An 18,698-nucleotide genomic window follows, 5' to 3' on the forward strand; every position below is an offset into this window, starting at 1 on the left:
CATCCCAGACTCACATATGCATGGATTTTCAGCAATCAAAGAAAAAACTGGAATTTTAGAATAAACACTTCTTAAAAAAAATCAGCAAATCAGCAGTGCAGACTTTACTGTTGTTGGGTATTTGCACTCTGAGAACAAATATTATCTAAGGATAATTAGTCCTTATCTTTGATTTATTCAATTTTTGTCAGGTATCTTTAGGCCCTCATGCTTGAGGCCAGAAATAAATAGAAAATGTGTCTTAGGCTTTGCTTCAATAATACCAATAGCAAACCATATCTGACATTCATAATAAATAATGATTTTTTTTTGTTTTTCCTTGTCCTTGGAACAGAATGCTTATTACCTGGCCTTGCTCAATTATGCCTCAATAGGAAAATTGTGTGTTTATAAAATTTAACTGTGAACTAAATGTTTAAAATATTGTGGTTCCCAACATTAATTCAGAGAATTATAAAACTATGTAAGTTGGTTAGAGTTTAGAAACTCTCCTAAGTTATAAGAAACTTTAAAATTGGGGGACATTTTTATTGGATGAGAAGTGGACACAATAGCAGCTCTTGCCAGGGGCCAGATGTACCAAAAAGGACAGTGTGACTTTTCTCTTGTTAAGCAAATAATTCAGCAATTCTGAGTTCAACTAATAAATGCTTCATTCAGAGAGAGCAAGCATTTCTGTTTGATCTCTGGTAAACAGTAATTTCAAATAATGAAATTTCCTCTAGGAAACATGTGCTCTTTAACATTAACATAAAAGGAAATAAAAATGCAAATTCAAAGGTATTTAGAGAACACTTATTTTGTGGTTTAAGAGGCTTTCTTTCCCCTCCCATTTCCTGAAAGATGTTTAGTGACACTTAATAAATACTCAGAATAAGATTTATTCTAAAGCTGTCTATATTCTGTAATTGTATGCCCCCATTTGCCCTTTAAATTTGAAATACACTTGAAATGAAGGATGGAACCCAAATAGGCTGTTGAGAGAAGTAAAAAATGATAAGTGATTGATTTTTCTCAACATAGATAACAACCTATTTTGTGATTCAGCAATTGTTGCTATATACTACCCGTGAAGGACTTCTTTTAACATGAGATTGTGATGTTGCCTTTAATATTTAATTTATTTGCAAATGTTGCTCTTATATCTGGGTTTCCTGCACAGCACAGGTAGTAAGTGTAGCAGGGAAGCTCTATTTCTGCAGAGAGCACCATAGAAGAGAGAAGGGGAGAGTTCAAAGACTAGTGTGTTTTACCTTCAATCTTCTTGCCCTTCACTCCTGTTTTGTTGCACCTGTGTTAGTTTTGCTATTTGTGTGACTTGTCTTTGTCCCTGTGCCAGCCTAGATTTCAAAACAAGATCTATCTGACTTCCTGGTCCATGCTAACTAATGTGAAATACTACTCATGGCGAGGAGATTTGAAGGAATGTCGTGTTTGGTCTAGGTTCTCCCCAGATATTTAGTTTGTACACTGTGCCAAGTGCCTTTGATGAATAATTTGTTCAACTCTAGAGGAGCAAAACATGGATAATTGAAGAGATGTGTGTGGCCAACAGGTATTTGTAGCTAAAGTTGGTGCTGATTTTCTGAGTAGACTGGTCTGTAGAATTGCTTAGTTGCCTGAAGCTTAGCCCAGAACCACTTAGGAAATTGTAATAATTTTCCATCAGAAAATTAGCTGCAAATGCTAAGCTCTCTTATTTCATTTTGTGTCGCTACAATAGAATGTTTGATGTTGGGTAATATATGAAGAAAAGAGTTTGGGATTCATGATTCTGGATCCGGAAGGTCGAAACAATGTGATGCTGATACCCTGGTGAGGGCCCCAGCTGTGTCGTAACTTGGTAGAAAAGTGAGAAAGGAAACAGCCATGTGCAGAAGGGGCAAGTGAGTGGGATAACCTCCTTTATAACAAGCTCCTCTTGTGAAAGCTAATGTAGTCCCACCATGCCTGACCCACCCCCTTGAGATAGCATCTGTCCGTTTGTGAAGATGGAGTCCCTATGACCTAATGACCTTCTACTAGGCTCCACCTGATAAAGATTAACAACACCTTTACACCACCACATTGAGGACCAGGCTTCAGTGCACAAACCTCTAAGTTATAGCATGAATTGTCAGTCTCTCACCTGGGCAAGTGAAATTCGTGACCGAGTTTGTATAGTTAAGGCCTTTCAAGATCTTGCTGTTTTGGCCTGTCTTCCTCTGGCTGTGTTCTCACTCAATTTTACTCACGTTTTCCACCTCAGAGTTTGGTTACTTGCATCTAGAATGCCTTTCTTCCCCCTCACCCCACTCCATGTACAGTAACTGAAGCCTGCTAGTCCTCTAGGATGATCTCGGAGGAGTCCACCTCTTTGTGTTGGTTTCCCTGGTCTGCTAAAACCCTGTTGGGAAGCTTCTCTGAGCTGTGTGGCAGGTCCTGTATCCTTGCTGCTGTAGTCTCAACCAGTGTGAAGCATGTGCCCCCAAAACTTTCCAGTGTAGCCTTTGACCTTGTGCAGATTCACTTACACCACATCTGAAATCTAAAAAATTAATTGTGAGAAACTTGATTTTACTTTTTGTGAGTTATTATGAGCCTGCATGATGTGACTCATCCAGTTCTGTCTGGACTATGTGACCCCTGGCCCTCAGTTCAGGGGACTTGTCTACAATGTCCTGCCACATGACTAACTCCCCTGTGACTTGTGCCATCAAAACAGAATCATACTAGCTTCCTTGTCCTTCCAGTATTTGGTGCATACACTTTGCCCCCCACCCCATTATGGAGCTCACCCTCTCGTCTCTCTTGTAGGTCTGCTCAGTAAAAGTGCAATTGGTCTATAGGTAGAGAATACAAGTCTCAAAGGCCATGTTCACCTTTGCCCAGCAAGTCTCACACTCTCTCCTTCCAAACCCAGTAGAGCTCTATCTTTCCTATTGTGATTATCACTGCAAAGCTTTTGTTACCACATTCAAAGTGATTTTTGAATGCCAAATTAAGCTTCTTAAATTTCAAGGGTCATATATTTTTCATGTTTATGTATCCTTTTGCCTTTTTCAAAATGCTTTTTATATAGAAGATATTTAATAGGTATTAAAGTGGCTTAAATAATGAGGTAATACATATAATAATTGAAACCAGTCATTTATTTAGTTAATGGATATTTTTTTGAGCACTATAGTATGTAGTCAGTGTTCTGGTGCTTGGATTAAATGTGCTTCCAAAAGGACGCATATTTGGTGATCTTCCTTGTGGTGTATTTGTTGATCCAAAATAAAACAAATATAACTGTGCTGTTGACATAATATTTTCAGAAGTCATTTATTAATTTGCCAATTTATGTCTGAATTGCTGTGGCCTTTGCAGTTCTAAAATTCATTTGTGATTCTCATTTAACATTTTTTCAAAGCCAACCATGGCTCTTTAGCCTTGTTTTGAATACATGTAGCCTGATATCTGATGCTTTGCCACCCCAGTCCATTTTTCTATCCCTGTCTCTTGGCCAGGCTGAGCTCATCACTTTGCCCTTTCCCCCTTGGTCTGCTACTTTGACTTTTTCTTAGCTTTCTCACCTTTTGCATGGTGACTGTCACCAAACAAAAAGCGATGAGATAGATGGCCTCTGATACCAACCATAAATAAAGATTTAATTCAATATACTCAGCATGATAAGCCATTTGTTTCAATTCTCTGAAGTGTAGAAATAACTTTTTGTGGGGAGGTGCAGAGGGCTTACCACATTAGGAGCAATTGCAGAAGTGTACAGAATCGTGCTTTCCCATCATTTTGTGTTTTCTGTGTGATCTGTAACATCCTTGGACTGCTGACATCAGAATATTGGTTAGACTGCTGTCACAAAAGTAGTCAATCCCAGCAGAGTCCATCTACTAGGGACCTCAGAGTTCAATGTCCTCCCTTTTCTGCCCACCCCTGCTGCTCTTTAGTTCTCTGGGTGAACTGGTTTATCTTTGCATGAGTCTACTTTTCTGTCTCCTTTTAAATCTCACTTTCATGTGACTGAAGTTGCATTCTGGTCCAGTTGCTATATGTCTGTTACCGCTAAATTTTAAGTTCTTGTTTTAGAACCCAAACTTTATCATATCATTGTTCCTAAAGCATCAGTCAGCCTTGCTGTTCACTTGAGAGAACGACTTAATCTCTACTGATAAGCAGAACATAAGGCTTTTGGGAGTGGGGGTGCTCACTAGGGATTGAACCACCAGGGTGCTTAACCACTGAGCCACATCCCCAGCCATTTTTATTTTGAGACAGGGTCTTGCTAAGTTGCTTAGGGCCTTACTAGGTTGCTGAGGGTGTGTTTGAACTTGTGATCCTCCTGCCTCAGTCTCCCAAGTTGCTGGGATTACCAGTGTGCACCACCATGCCTGCCCCAGATCGTAAATCTTACAGGTGGTGTTGGGAGTTGGAGTTTCTGCTGTGAAACCTATGTGGAAGGATTTGGAGCAAGATGGAAGTTTCATCATCAGTCCTCTGACTTACCTGCAACAATAGTGACATCCACTGAATCCAACATAATGCACTGTTTCAGTTGGAAGCATTACCTTGCTGTGTTGTGCTTGAAAAAAGTTATCTTTGAAAAGCAAAAGGAATTAGTTAATTTATCATTATCATTAGCTTGTTACATGTCTAATAGAGAACCAGTAATTAAAATAAAATGCATTTGTGCCTATTTTAGAATTACCTGCCTTTTTATGGAAGAAAAAAGAACCATAAAACTGGCAAAACAAAAACAAAATCATATTATAAATCATATTAATAGAATAAAAGGGAAGATGTGCTTTGAACCTCCAACTCCTTCACAGCTCATCATTTCTTGATGCCCTTTGCCAAGCTATATGCTCAAGAAATCTAATGATACACAAAACTTCATTGCCAGATACTTCATTACTTCCTCAATCCATTAGTAGCCTTAATGGCCTATGCCACTGGAATAAGTATGGAAATCCAGACCCCCAAGAAAGTACAGTGCTCTATAAATCATATTTGCCTGAGGATTTTCTCAGCCCTTGACACTGTGGAATAGGTGAAAGGAACATTGTACTTCCTGAATTTTCTTGTACTAAAGTATCTCAGAATAATTGATAACTCTTTAGTTTTTAACCCTCTAAGCCATTGATTCTCAAAGTGTGACCTATGGATTGACAATATCAGTATCACTGAGAAATTGTTTAGAAATGCAGGTCCAATGGCCCCCCTCACAGAGTTCCTGAAACTCTGGGGCAAGGCCTGTATTCTGCATTTTATCCATGCCTCCTGGTAGTTCTGATGCTTGTTCTAATGTTCCTGATGCTAAAAATATTACAAGGGGGTATTTTGCCCTGTTCAGGAAACAGAAATCAGGTCATGAAATTTGGAGGATTCAGTTTAATTAAACAAATATTGGCTGATCAGTCCCCGGTATCCTTCCTGGGAAAATGTAAAAGTGAGTGACACCCTAAAGTCACATATCTTGTTACTTGTGCCAGCATTTTCCTGCTGTGCTGTGTTGGTTTCTCTGGGACTCAGCCGCTCCTTGACATTATTCTAAAGGCATCAAAGGTTATATAGTCATTTTTTTTGAGAGAGAGAGAGGGAATATTTTAATATTTGTTTTTTAGTTTTCAGCAGACACAACATCTTTGTTTGCATGTGGTGCTGAGGATCGAACTCGGGCCACACGCATGCCAGGTGAGCATGCTACCGCTTGAGCCACATCCCCAGCCCTATATAGTCAAATATATTATTAATTTGCAATAAACAATACAATGAAGCATGTTAAAATCTTAATAAAGGCAAATAGATACCAAAAAAAAAAAAAAAGGTGATGGCTCTCATTTGACTTCCAGAATCTTCATCCAGAAACTGGCACCTTATCACTTTCCTAAGTGTTACTGACATCTTAAACAGTGAACTGCAGAGAATGGCCCTTTCTTTCTGAACTTTTTCTGCTTTTAAATGCCCAATAATCTTATTGTCTGTTATCTCCGTGCTTATCCTTCTGGATCATAGTGGTGCCTCCATCCTAAGACTTTGAGCAGCTGCAGGGGACATTCTTTCCCACAGAAGACAGTTTGTCTACCAAGAACTTGAGTGAGTGACTGTATTTAGAGGAAGAAGTAGAATCTTCTGTCAACAGAGGGCATTGAGTTAAAAACACTCAAATTTTACTTTCTTCCTAATAGCCACTTCCCTTGAGCCCAACTTTTCATCATTCTTTGCTTCAATGTTTCCATGGTTTCCAGTTTCTTTTCCCTGTCAGTCTATACTTTATCTCCCTTGCAGCTAAAATGATCTTTCTTAAATACTAGTTCAATCATTTCATAGCTTACCAACTTCAGATATGTGCCTGTGGCCTGTAGCAAGGGTCAGCAAACAAAGGCATGTGCTCATTGTTTATTCACAGTTTTATTGCAACACAGCAATGCCTATATATTACTTATGACTGCATTTGTACTAAAGTTGCAGAGTTGAATAATTTCAACTAGGAATGCATGTTTCACAAGTCTAAACTATTTTTAATCTCACACTTTAAAAAAGTCTGGCTTATAAGATAAAGGTTAGTTTTTATAGTTAAGAAAATAAACTCAGGGTTTAATTCTACCAATTTACAATGTATTTTCCTTTGGCTCCCTCCTATTCTTTTTCCTTTCTTGTCTTTGTTTGAAATCATTGTTTTTCATCATCCCCTCCCACTCTATTAGTTTATTTGATACTTTTTCTTCTTTTTCCAAACAATTCAAGAACATTAGAACATTTTAAATATCACTTTCTCCTTAATGGAACCATCGTTATCTATTTAAACTTTATTTAAAATCTGGAAGAGAGGATGCGAATAAGAAGGACAATAAGATAAACCAGACATGACTTTCCTATGTTCATATATGGATACACAACCAGTTAACTCCACATCATGTACCACCACAAGAATGGGAAGTTATATTTCATGTATGTATACATGTGTCCAAATATATTCTACTGTCTTGTATATCTGAAAAAAACAAATTAAAAAATTTAAAAATAAGCAATCTGGAAGATTTTCCATTATTATTTTATAAAGTCAGTTTTCATTTAGTTTTATCTATATATTTAATATTTTGGTTGCTCTTCATTTCTTCATACACATTTCTGATTCTTGAATTTGAAATAGAAAAGGAGAAACTATGTTATCCTCACTCTTAAATGATTATATGCATGATTACAGACCACATTTAATTTTCCTTCAGAGATTGGAGAACATCATCATATCACTGTCTTTTTTTGAATGCACTATTTCAGATTAGAAATCTGATAGTTACCTGACATTTCACTTTTCTTCTCTGGAAGGTTTTAGAATTAATTAATTTCTTCCTCCCTCCCTCCCTCCCTCCCTCCCTTCCTTCCTTCCTTCCTTCCTTCCTTCCTTCCTTCCTTCCTTCCTTCCTTCCTTCCTTCCTACGAGGCTATGCTTAAAGTATTTTTTTAATTTTAATTTTTATTATTTTTTAAATGGTTGTTCAAAACATTACAAAGCTCATGACATATCATCTTTCATACATTTGATTCAAGTGGGTTATGAACTCCCATTTTTACCCCAAATACAAAGTGCAGAATCACATCGGTTATACATCCGCATTTTTACATAATGCCATATTAGTGACAGTTGTATTCTGCTACCTTTCCTATCCCCTACTATCCCCCCTCCCCTCCCCTCCCATCTTCCCTCTCTAAGAGAATTGAACAACAGTAGATGGAGTATTTTTTTTTAATATAATGAATTCTACTTGTTGGGACTTTGGTTGATCTAAATAATTTCTATTATTTTTCTATTTCTCTGGGATGCTATTTAGAAGAGTAACAGAACATCTGGACTCTTTTCTGTGCTCCTTAGAATTTGTGTTACATTTTCCATCTTTTGACCTTTTCTTCTGGGTACTATACAATCTGTAGGCATGCATTCCAGTAGTCAACAAGCCTTGAATTGTTTTTGTGTGTGTGATAATTGCAGAGTTGACTATGTGGTTGTTACCTTCTTTTTTTTTAATTGATGGGATATATTTTGAAAGTTTTATCATGATATGTACAGTACCTATTTTAGGTTCATCTTGTTTGTGTTTACCAACCTCCTTAGCTTTTACTTTTCTGTTTATTAATTATAGCACCCTCTGTTTTATGGCGTTGACTTTCCTCAAGTGTTTTTGATTTTTAAAGTATTTGTTTGTAGTTTAGTTGAATGTTTTGAGTGCATTTTCTCTTTCCTTGGCTCAAATGTGAATCTGCTTTTCTTATTGGTGAATGTTGGTTCAGATCCTAGGAGATTTATATTCAGGTAGGATTAGGGGCCCCACTTGCTGCCTATACTTGAGGACAGAGTGGGCTATGTTCATCTTTGGCATTAACCTTGCCAGAACAGTCTGTGAAGAAAACCTGCTAAGCCAGGAGTGGTGGTGCGCCCCTTAATCCTAATTGGGAGGCTAAAGCAGGAGGATTGCAAGGCCAGCTTCAGCAATTTAGAGAGACCTTACCTCAAAATAAAAAATAAAAGGGCCAGAAATGTAGTACAGGGGTAAAGCACCTGGGGTTCAATCTCCAGTGCCACAAAACAAATAAACAGAAGACAAAACTAATACAGCTACTGATGGGTTTTTGCTGGGCTGTAAGTTCCCCAAAGTCTGTCAAGTGCCTTCTGATCTCCTCCCATTCACCTCCCCACCAAACACACACTTAAAAAAATGTGTATGTACACACACACACACACACACACACCCACAATGTATTTTTAAACTGAAATACACTTATCTTGAGGAGGTAGGCATTAATTCATTGTTTTTTCCTACTTTGGTCTCTAGCCTCAGCTCTTATAGCAGGTAGAAGCTCTGCCCTGGCACATTCCCAACTCTGTTTCCTAGTTTCTCAGGGCTTTGTTCTGAAGGCACAATCATCAGTGCCTCCACAGGCCGTATGAAGAAAACCACACTCAGCCTGCTATCCTACAGTAGTGCTCAGAGATTCTTAAAATGCATGAGAATCTTCAGAAGCAGCATGTGAAGAGTGTGCTGAGTGGCACTGTTTTACAATAATTACTTCATGTTGACCCAAGTTTCTTCCTTTTTAATTGTGGAAATGTGCTTTGGAGTAGCCCTGAGGCTTTTGAGATGGGAACTATTCTTATTCCTCCAGTAACCTTTGCTAGTTCTTATTTAGGATTAGTGCTTATCTACTTCTCTGTGAATCTAGTTCCATCTATTTCTCATAGTATAAAAATTCTAAACATTTTCTGGTACTCTCATTGCTCTCTTTCTTCTTTTAATTTTTTAATACATTTTATCTTCATTTAGTATAGTAATCATACATATTTATGGAATGCAGTGTGACATTTCAGTACGTGTATGTATTGTGTAATGATCAGATGAGAGTAATTGGTGTTATCAGTCATCTCAAGAGTCATATATTATTCTTTATGTTGGGAATATCCAAAAATTCTTTCTCCTAGTTATTTTGAAATGTTCAATTAATTATTGTCAAGTATAGTTATCCTGTATTATAGAACATTAAGTGTTTTTTCTCCAGTTCACCTGCAACCCTCTACCCATTAACCATCTGGTTCTAGTTTGTCAGGCTATTATGGTTTTGTTCCTTTCCCTATATGTTTATGTAGGATCTGGGCCCATATGGTTGGTTAGCAGGTACTGGTTTTACTATCTTGATCCATTCAGCCTTCACCTTCACTCAAAGCCTACTTTCCTCTCTTGTTCCAAGCATGATTCATGGCATCATTCATTCTGGTTCCACATAGCATTTTTGTCTCATCTTCTTTCATAGTGCCTATTCTATTGTAACATACAAATGTCTTATTTGTCTTAGATGTCTTTAACTTAGATGTTTTATTTCAGTTCTGGGGATTAAATCCAGGGGTGCTTTTCCTTATAATTTCATGAGACTCCTTTTCCCCGGTTTTTACTCTCCAGCTTCCACATATGAAAGAAAACATATAATCCTTAACTCTGAGTCTTGTTTATTTTGCTTAACATAATTCTTTTCAATCCTTCTATTTTCCTGCAAATGACATAATAGCATTCTTTTTTATGACTGAAAAAAATTCATTGTGTATATACACCATGTTTTCTTTACCCATTTATCTGTTCATGGTCATCTAGGCTTGTTTCATAACTTGGCTGTTGTGAACTGTGCTGCTATAAAGATGGAAATGTCACATGATGACTATAAGTTTTTAGGATAAATACCAAGGAGTGATGTAACTGGGTCATATGGTGGTTTCATTGCTAGTCTATTGAGGAACCTCCATACTGAGTTCCATAATGGTTATACTAATTTACAATCCCATCAACAGTGTATTAAGTTTTTCTTTTCCCTGCATCTTTATCAGCAATTATTGTTATTTATATTCTTGATAGATTGTCATTCTAAATGGAGTGAGATGAAATCTCAATGTGGTATTGATTTCCATTTATCTGAGTGTTAAACATTTTTATATATATATATATATATATTATTATTATTCTTTGAGAAGTATCTGTTTACTCCATTTGCCCATTTTTTTTAACTTTTTTTGAGTTCTTTATATATTCTGGACATTAATCCTCTGTGAGAGAGTAGCTGGCAAAGATTTTCTTCCATTCTATAGGCTCACGTTTCATGCTCTTCATTGTTTCCTTTACTTTACAGAAACTTTGTAAATTGATGCCATTCCATTTCAGTATTCTTGGTAGCAGTTCCTGAGTTTTAGATGTCCTATTGCAGAAGTCATTGCTCTACCTGTATGTTAGAATGTAAATCTTATGTTTACTTTTAACAGTTACAAGTTTTCGGATCTAATTCTTACATTTTGGATCCATTTTGAGTTGTCCTTTGCACAGAATCAGAAATAGGACTCTATTTTCTTTCATATGTATAATATACATACTATATATTATGTAATATAGTATATATAATATATATTGTATATATGTGTGTGCACGCGCGCACGTGCGTGTGATATATATATATATATATTGCCCCCAACCCCACTTGTTAGAAAGACTGCCTTTTCTCAAATGTATGTTTTTAGTGATTTTGTCAAAGATCAGATGATTGTATCTGTGTTTGTCTTTTGTGTGTTTGTTTTCTGTTCTATTCCATTTGCTCTCCCTTACCTGTTTGTATGCCAGTAGCATTCTGTTTTTGATACTAAAGCTCTGAAGTTTAAAATCACATAATGCCTTCAGCATTGCTCTTTCTACTTAGAATTCCTGTGGCTAATGTGGTGTTTTGATAGGAATTACATGGAATCTATAGGTTGTTTTGTAATATGGCCACTTAACAATATTAGTTCTGCCAATCCATGAACCCAGGAGGACTTTCTATCTTCTTGTGTCTTCTTCCATTTCTTCTTCTTCTTCTTCTTTTTTTTTTTTTTTTAGTGTTATATATATTTTAAAATAGAGGTCTTCCATCTCCTTTCTTAGATGTAATCTTGAGTTCTTTTTTTTAAAATTTGTAGTTGTAGATGGACAGAATGCCTTTATTTTATTTGTTTATTTTTATGTGGTGCTAAGGTTCAAATCCAGTGCCTCACACATGCTAGGGAAGCGCTCTGCCACTGAGCTGTAGCCCTAGCCCTGTTGTTGTTTTTGTTTTGTTGACTTTTTTTCTTTGAAGATATTGTGAATGGAATTGTTTCCCTGAATTCTTTTTCAGTTTATTTTTCCCTGATTTCTTTTTGAATGTTGATTTTGTATCCTCCAAGTTTGCTCAATTTGTTTATTATCCTTAGAAGTCTTTAGGTGGAACATGTTGAATCTTCTAAGTATAGGATCATTATTAGTGATGATTTGACTTCTTTCTTTCCTGTTTATATTTCCTTTATTTCTTTCTCTTGCCTGATTACTCTGGTTAGAATTTCAAGAACTAAACAGCAGTGGTGAGAGTGGATGTCCTTTCTTGTTCTTGTTTTCAGAGGAAATACTTTCAGATTTTCCTTATTTATTGTGATGTTTGCTTTGGGTTTGTTGTATATAACCTTTATCATGTTAAATGGGTGCTAACTTTTGTCAAAGGCCTTTTCTTCACCTGTTGAGATCATTATATGATTTTGTCCTCAATTCTATTTATGTTATGAATTATATTGATTGATTTGTGCATGTTGAACCATCTTTGTATCCCTGGAATGAAACCAACTTGGTCATGTTGTACAATTTTCTTAATGTGTTGTTGAATACAATTTGCTAATGTTTTATTAAGGATCTGTGCATCTATGTTCATCAAGGCTATTGGCCTGTGTAGTTTTCTTTTCTTGACTTATCCATATCTAGTTTTGGTATCAGTGTGATACTCCTTTCAAGGAATGAATTTAGAAGTGTCACACCCACTTTCTTTGTGTTTCATGGAATAATTTGAGGATGATTGTCCTTTAAATCTTTCTTTAGAATTCAGGTGAGTTTGTCTGATCTGGGTTTTTCTTTGTTGCAAAACTTTTTTTTTTTTTTTTTTTTTACTGTTTTAATCTCATTGCTTGTTATTGTCTGGTTAGGTTTTCTGTATCTTTTGGTACAAGTTTGATACTAAATGTGTCTAGAAACTTATCCATTCTTCTGAGTTTTACAATTTTTTGGATCCATCTGCCAGTCTATTTTTTAATTGGAGATTTGAGACCAGTTAGAGTCAATATTGTTATAGAGGGATGTTTATTAATCCCCACCATTTTGATTTATTTCTAATGTTGAATTTGGTCCTCTTTTTAAATTTGCTCTCCACTCTTCTAATGAGAGTCAGCCATTTGTAATGTCTGAAATTTGTTTTTGGTTTCTTTTGTGTGTAGTATTTTGTTAAGTATTTTCTATAGTTCTGGCTTAGTAGTCCGGAATTCTTTTGGTTTCTGCTTATCTTGAAAAGTTTTTATTCTCTTTTAATTCTAAATAGTAATTTTGCTAGACCTAGCCATCTTGTTTGGCAGTAATTTTCTTTTGGGGTTTGGAATGATGTCTTCCAAGCCCTCCTAATTCTGCTTAACTTTCTTCTAAGTGTAACCTGATATTTTCCTCTTGAGGCTTTTAAAATTCTATCCTTATTCTGTATATTAGGCCCTTTAATTAGAATGTTGAAGAAAGGTTCTTCTTTGTTCTAGTCTAGTGGGATTTCTGAAAACCTCTTATACGTGGATGTTCATCTCATTCCCAAGGTTTGGAATTTTTTTTTTCTTTTTAAATTTTTCTGAAAAGGTTATCCATTCCATTAACCTCTGTCTCAGATCCCTCTTTTATTTCAATGGTTCTTAAATTTTGTCTCTTAATGTATATTCTGATTATTACTATTTATTTTCTTTGGTTTAAGCCGTTGGAATACTGAATATATAAGACTGACCTCTTTGTTTTCTGTCTTTGTTTTGAGATTCTGTCTTCCACTGGTCTACTCTGATAAGAGACTTTAAACAAAATTTTTACTTGATTTATTGTGATTTCACTTCTAAGATGTATGTTTCATTTTTTTCCACATCTTTCTCTTTATTGAAATTTTCATGCATATGCTGTACTGACTTCCTCAATTCATTCAATTGTTTTTCTGTGGTATTTTGAAATTCAGTGTTTGTTTTTTCATAATCATTCTTATGAATTCTTTATCCCATAATTCATCTACTTTGCTAATTTGGGAGTAATTTTCTTGTGTAATTTTCTTGTGATACCATGTTACCTTGTTTTTTCATATTTCTTGTATCTCTATGTTGAGTTGTGTGCATGTGTTAGAATGGAGTTCTCTTCTACTTTTATGTGAGGGCTCTCTTCTATTTTTATTTGAGGGCCTATTTAGGGCACAGCGTTCTCTTGGTGAAATGTCCTAGGGTATCAGATTCTTGTAAGTTGTTGAATATATTTCCAAATGGTTCGTATTATAGTTTCCTGGCTGGTTCTTTGGTGATTATTAGAACATTTTCATATAGTATGTATTATGTCAAAACTTGAGGATCTTTTCTTTTCTGTCAGTCTCACAAGAGAATTTATATATCTCACAGTTATGTTGTATATAACTGGGTATATGGGGGGTACCCCCCTTTATGATTGTTCTTCTAGATTTGACAATTCCATATGTTCTAAAAGGTTGTGGGACAAGTCTAGGTTGTTGCTTCTCACAGAAGTGGTGTCTACAGTCTTTATGTTATTTATTGCTGCTTTTACTATTTGAGATAATGTTCATGAGTGGGTTCTGAGGCCCCTTCTAGCCATTCCTACTTGTGGCCTAGGCATTGGCTTGTTTTTTTTTTTTTTTCCTCCCTCCTCCCCTATTCTTTGTGTTGCTGAAATTTGAGCAGGGTTAGGTTATATGTAGAGCAAGGTGTGTTGTCTGTAGCTGGGTGGGGGTGCTTAGCCACAGAGTATCTACCCTATGAACTTGTAGTTTCACACTAGATTCCCAATACCTCACTGGGCCTCAGGAATTTTGCCACCAATAGGAAAGTATATAACTCTGGAGCGTGTTGCACAGAAGCCCTGGTGGCTGCTGGGTTCTTCAGTGGTTGGCCTCTTTCCTACCCTTAAAATACCCTATTAGTTAAGAAAATACTCAAACAACTGACTTCTATGTTGTATAGTTAGACTTTTAAAAAATTGAGTGATTAATGCCTCAGGCTCCTAATTGGATTTTTTGGTGTTATTGCTGCCCTTCTATTTCAAATAATTATATTGACAAAAATATACTAAAGTACAAAAAATTATCAAAAAAAGATTCCAAGAATTTCTAGAGATACCAAGATGAACTATTAAATAATGCCTTTATGCAGATAATATGGGTCTTGTTGTCTACAGTTTGCTTGTCTACCCCTTCCCCACAAAGAGAGAGAAACCAAATTTTAAATCAATAGGCCCCATTTTCAAGCCCTACTTAAAAATACTTAATTTTACATTGAATCTGGATGAATAGGGAAATCAGATAGGTGCCTGCAGTGTGTGGCTATTGCGGGGACTAGTAGGAAACAACATTGCTCTAGTGGGCCATGAAGGCCCTTCTGTAAGCTTTACTCTTCCATCTCATGCAGATCTTCTCCCACACATATTCCAAATGACTTGTAGATGAGAGAAGCCATTGAAGGAAATTAAGCAGGATGGTATGTGATTTGTATAGTAAAGAGATCACTCTGGCAGTTCTGGGGCAGATGAAATGTAGAATGAAATAAAAGTTGGTGAGACCAATTAAGAAGCCATTTCTTTGCTTCATAGGCCATCATAGGTAGAGGCAGTGGCAGTTGCTATGGATGGACAGGGGGCATTCAGAGTAAGACCAAGGAACAGAATCTATGAGCCTGAGCTGCTAATCAGGTGTGAGGGCAAAGAAGAGTTAAGTGCACGTTGATTCTTGCAGATCTGTGATAAAATATTGCCGTCCCCAAAAGATATTGACTTTAAGTACCTTTTTTGGCTTGGGAAAGAAAATGTAGCTATGAATGAAGAGCAGTTGCACTAACATTTGAACAGATTGTAGACCTTTTTTATCTGAAGGAATGGAAGGTTGATCTTTTTGATCATTCTGCTTCCTCTGCTTTCTAAACCTGAGCCTGTGCTGTTCTATAACCAGTTTTTCTTCCTCCTCAAATATTAGTGCACAGATCTTACATTAAGTGAGGCTGTGTGATCTTCCCTATCTCTTGCAGCAAATGTACTGGTAATGTCTCGGGCTAATTGTATGCAATTTAATTTTCAGATTGTGGTAATCATTATTGCTGTTTTTATTTTCATTTTCTCTTCCCCAGGCATTGTCAGCTATAAATGTTCAATAGAATTATGCCCTTTGGGGTGATTTTCAATTTTCTCACTTTGGGAGGCGTATTCTTGTGTCAGTCATGAAAGGTTCAGATTTGGATTATTAAACATTTGAGCCCCTAGTTTTCACATTGGACCATTTAACACTTTCCATTTCCTTGTAAATGGAAAACTTAGCCCATCTGTATGCTGTTTGTGTGTTTTTGAAGACCTCATTTGATTTAGAAGTGTCTGTGCCTGTCCTAAAAACCTGTAGTCTTTGTCTTTTGCTGTATAGAAAGTCCTGCCACGAGGAGGTAAAGCATCCGTGGGTGATTTACAGGAGCACCCTTGGGCCTTTTCCTGAGCTTTGAGCCAAGAGGAGCATGTGCTAAATAATTTGACTTTCCTAACCACAAGAAGCATTTAAGCATATGTCTGGTGGCGTGTGACTGTGGAAGTGTGTTTCCTTTAAAGTGAGCAGACTATATTGCCACAGATGCTTTCACCACTGGGGCCCCTGGAGGGTCAGGACTTGTTGATGTAATCAGTTTTTTCCTCCTCTAATAGCTATTATTCTCTGAAGTGTGGAAATTGGCTGAGTTACAGAGTGTGAAGTGATGTTCTTCTCTGTTTTAACCCTCCAGAAATGCATCTTCTGCAGACACCGTGTTAAGAAGGTCTCTGGAGCTTGCATCCAGTGTTCTTACGGCCGCTGCCCAGCTTCCTTCCATGTCACTTGTGCCCATGCTGCAGGGGTATTGATGGAGCCTGACGATTGGCCTTATGTGGTGAACATCACGTGCTTCCGACACAAGGTCAATCCAAATGTGGTAAGGTCACTGTCCCTTCTCAATGCTGAGACAACATCTGAATTCCCTCCTGAACCCAGGCCTAGGTAGCATATTTTATTCTGCTGTGTTGCTCATTGTTGACATGTCCAGACTTTGTTTATTGGGGGATGAAATTACACACAATTATTTGCAGATATTTGTACAAGATTCACCAGGGTCTAGTGTGCAGTAGACACAATAATATTTACTGAGTTGAATGAGTGAATAAGTAGATGAATAAGTAAAACTCTTTATGTCCATTCTTTATGTCCAATCTATTTACAGGATTGCTGAGCATTGCATTACAGGTTATGCGCTACACATATCCAGGGTATGAGGGAGATCATTTCCTGGAGGACAGTGATGTGAAAAGCATCATCTGAGATTATGCAGCAAATAATCTGTGCAATTTATGCTGTGGACCTGGTATTTTTTTATTTCATTTCTCCTAAAAGAAGCAAAAAGCAGTAACATTTTAAAGGGAAAAAGAGGATAGCCAGGAACTTTGTGGAGCCTTGTAGCCTGAAATTGTGAAGTTAGAGAAAGAATAAAGTCCCTGGAAGGAGTGAGGATGTTCTCATAAAGGAGTAGAAGAGAATAAAGTACTCCTTTGTTTTGGTTTGGTTTTTACCTTTTCCCTTTAACTCAGGACTGAATTTAATTGTGGAAAATAGTGTTTACAACCAAGTAACATGTAAATTTAAATGTTATTCAGTTTACCTGTCCTTGGTGGATGAAACCCTTCCTCCTTTTCAAAAGCTAGAAAAATTATGACAGTACAGAAATGGCTGACATCCCTTTTTTGGCTTTCCAATTCACTGTAATGGTTTTTGGCTACCAAAGATGAGGCAAAACATTGTATATAGATGCTAAGCTTTGCTAATTTGCCTCTTTCTGTTATCCCTGGGAGACTTGGCCATAGGCTATTTGGAGACTAATATGCTTGTCTTGTTTCAGCCTCTTGTGTACAGGCTGCCAAGTTGTCACTATTGGCTTGTGGAGCCAGGACCCATCCACAAAAAATCTCCCAGTTCTTTGTAATGATTCCAGCAATTTCCTTTGGCATCTTGAGAAATATTTGACATTTGTGGGTTGGGACTATGTGCAGATGTGTTCGAGTGCCCAAGAGTACAAAATGATGCCACCAACTGTCATATATATTTAAAAGTTATTTCCCATTGTTTCAGGTCACAAGTTGCATGTACATTCATGCCTATTCCTTAGTATCTTGAGTTGATGTACTCTTGCAAAGAGTAGTATTGTGTTTGTCAGAAAATACATTTTAACATCTTTTAAAAATTATGATAGCAGCACAATATATTAGTATGGCACTTTGCCATTTACAGAGTGTAGTCAATAGTATTACCTCATTAGCTGATCCATGTGAGTGTGTTTTGTTATGTGAATAAGGTCTAGAGGCAGAGTGGTTGCTAGTCACACTTAGATCCTGCCAGTAAAAGCTGTACAACCTTGTCCAAATTTTTGTCTCTGAGCCTCAGCTCCCTCATTTATTAAAAAAAAAAAAAATGGGATTCTATCTGACTATATTATTTTCAGTTCACAATACTCAAAAAAATGAAAATTGCATTATTGTTTTTTAATTTCTCCTTTTGTTGGTGCTGCAATCCTATACAAACTGCATTATTTTTTTAAAAATTTTTCCTTTTGTTCGTGCTGCAGTCTTATACAAATCCTATGTGAATAGTACTTTCCTGTTTCAAGGGTAAGAAGCCCAAGTTCAGGGAGGTTCAGTTCCATGCCCAAATAGATGGAGTTCATGATCAGTAAGTGCTGGAATGGAAATGTCTCTTCAGCCCATACTCTAAGATTAGTTGAATTCCTAACTCTAAACTTGAAAAGTGGTGGGGGAATCCATCCAAAGCCTTATTTGGGACCATACACTCCCATTTTAATATTCCAAAGCTTTGTGGTTACTGATGATTATATTGAAGTTGCTATTAAAGAGATCTAGCTGTTTAATCATGACCTCATTCCTGTTAACTCTGATGTGTGGTTCAGTCAGGTTTATGTTACTAATGAGTTTTATAAAGATGATGAAAAAGAAAATATTTGACTTATAGATGATTTTAAAACTACTGTATGCTACATATCTAGTTTAAGCTTGGTATATTTTGTAAAGTGCGGTCAGAACATTATTTAATTTACAGCATTGCATGTA

At 36.6% G+C, this 18,698-nt stretch overlaps 1 protein-coding gene across 1 annotated transcript in view; it reads left to right on the forward strand.

Annotated features, from left to right (window-relative positions):
• The window catches only part of Kdm4c (lysine demethylase 4C), a 399,763-nt gene that overhangs the window by 316,679 nt on the left and 64,386 nt on the right, over positions 1-18,698 (forward strand). Inside the window, exon 18 of the mRNA XM_026391491.2 lies at positions 16,334-16,519. Coding sequence (XP_026247276.2) covers positions 16,334-16,519 — 186 coding nt within the window. The remainder of the gene's footprint in view (positions 1-16,333; positions 16,520-18,698) is intronic.

Source organism: Urocitellus parryii, chromosome 4, assembly GCF_045843805.1.
Source record: "Urocitellus parryii isolate mUroPar1 chromosome 4, mUroPar1.hap1, whole genome shotgun sequence".
Lineage (NCBI taxonomy): Eukaryota > Metazoa > Chordata > Mammalia > Rodentia > Sciuridae > Urocitellus > Urocitellus parryii.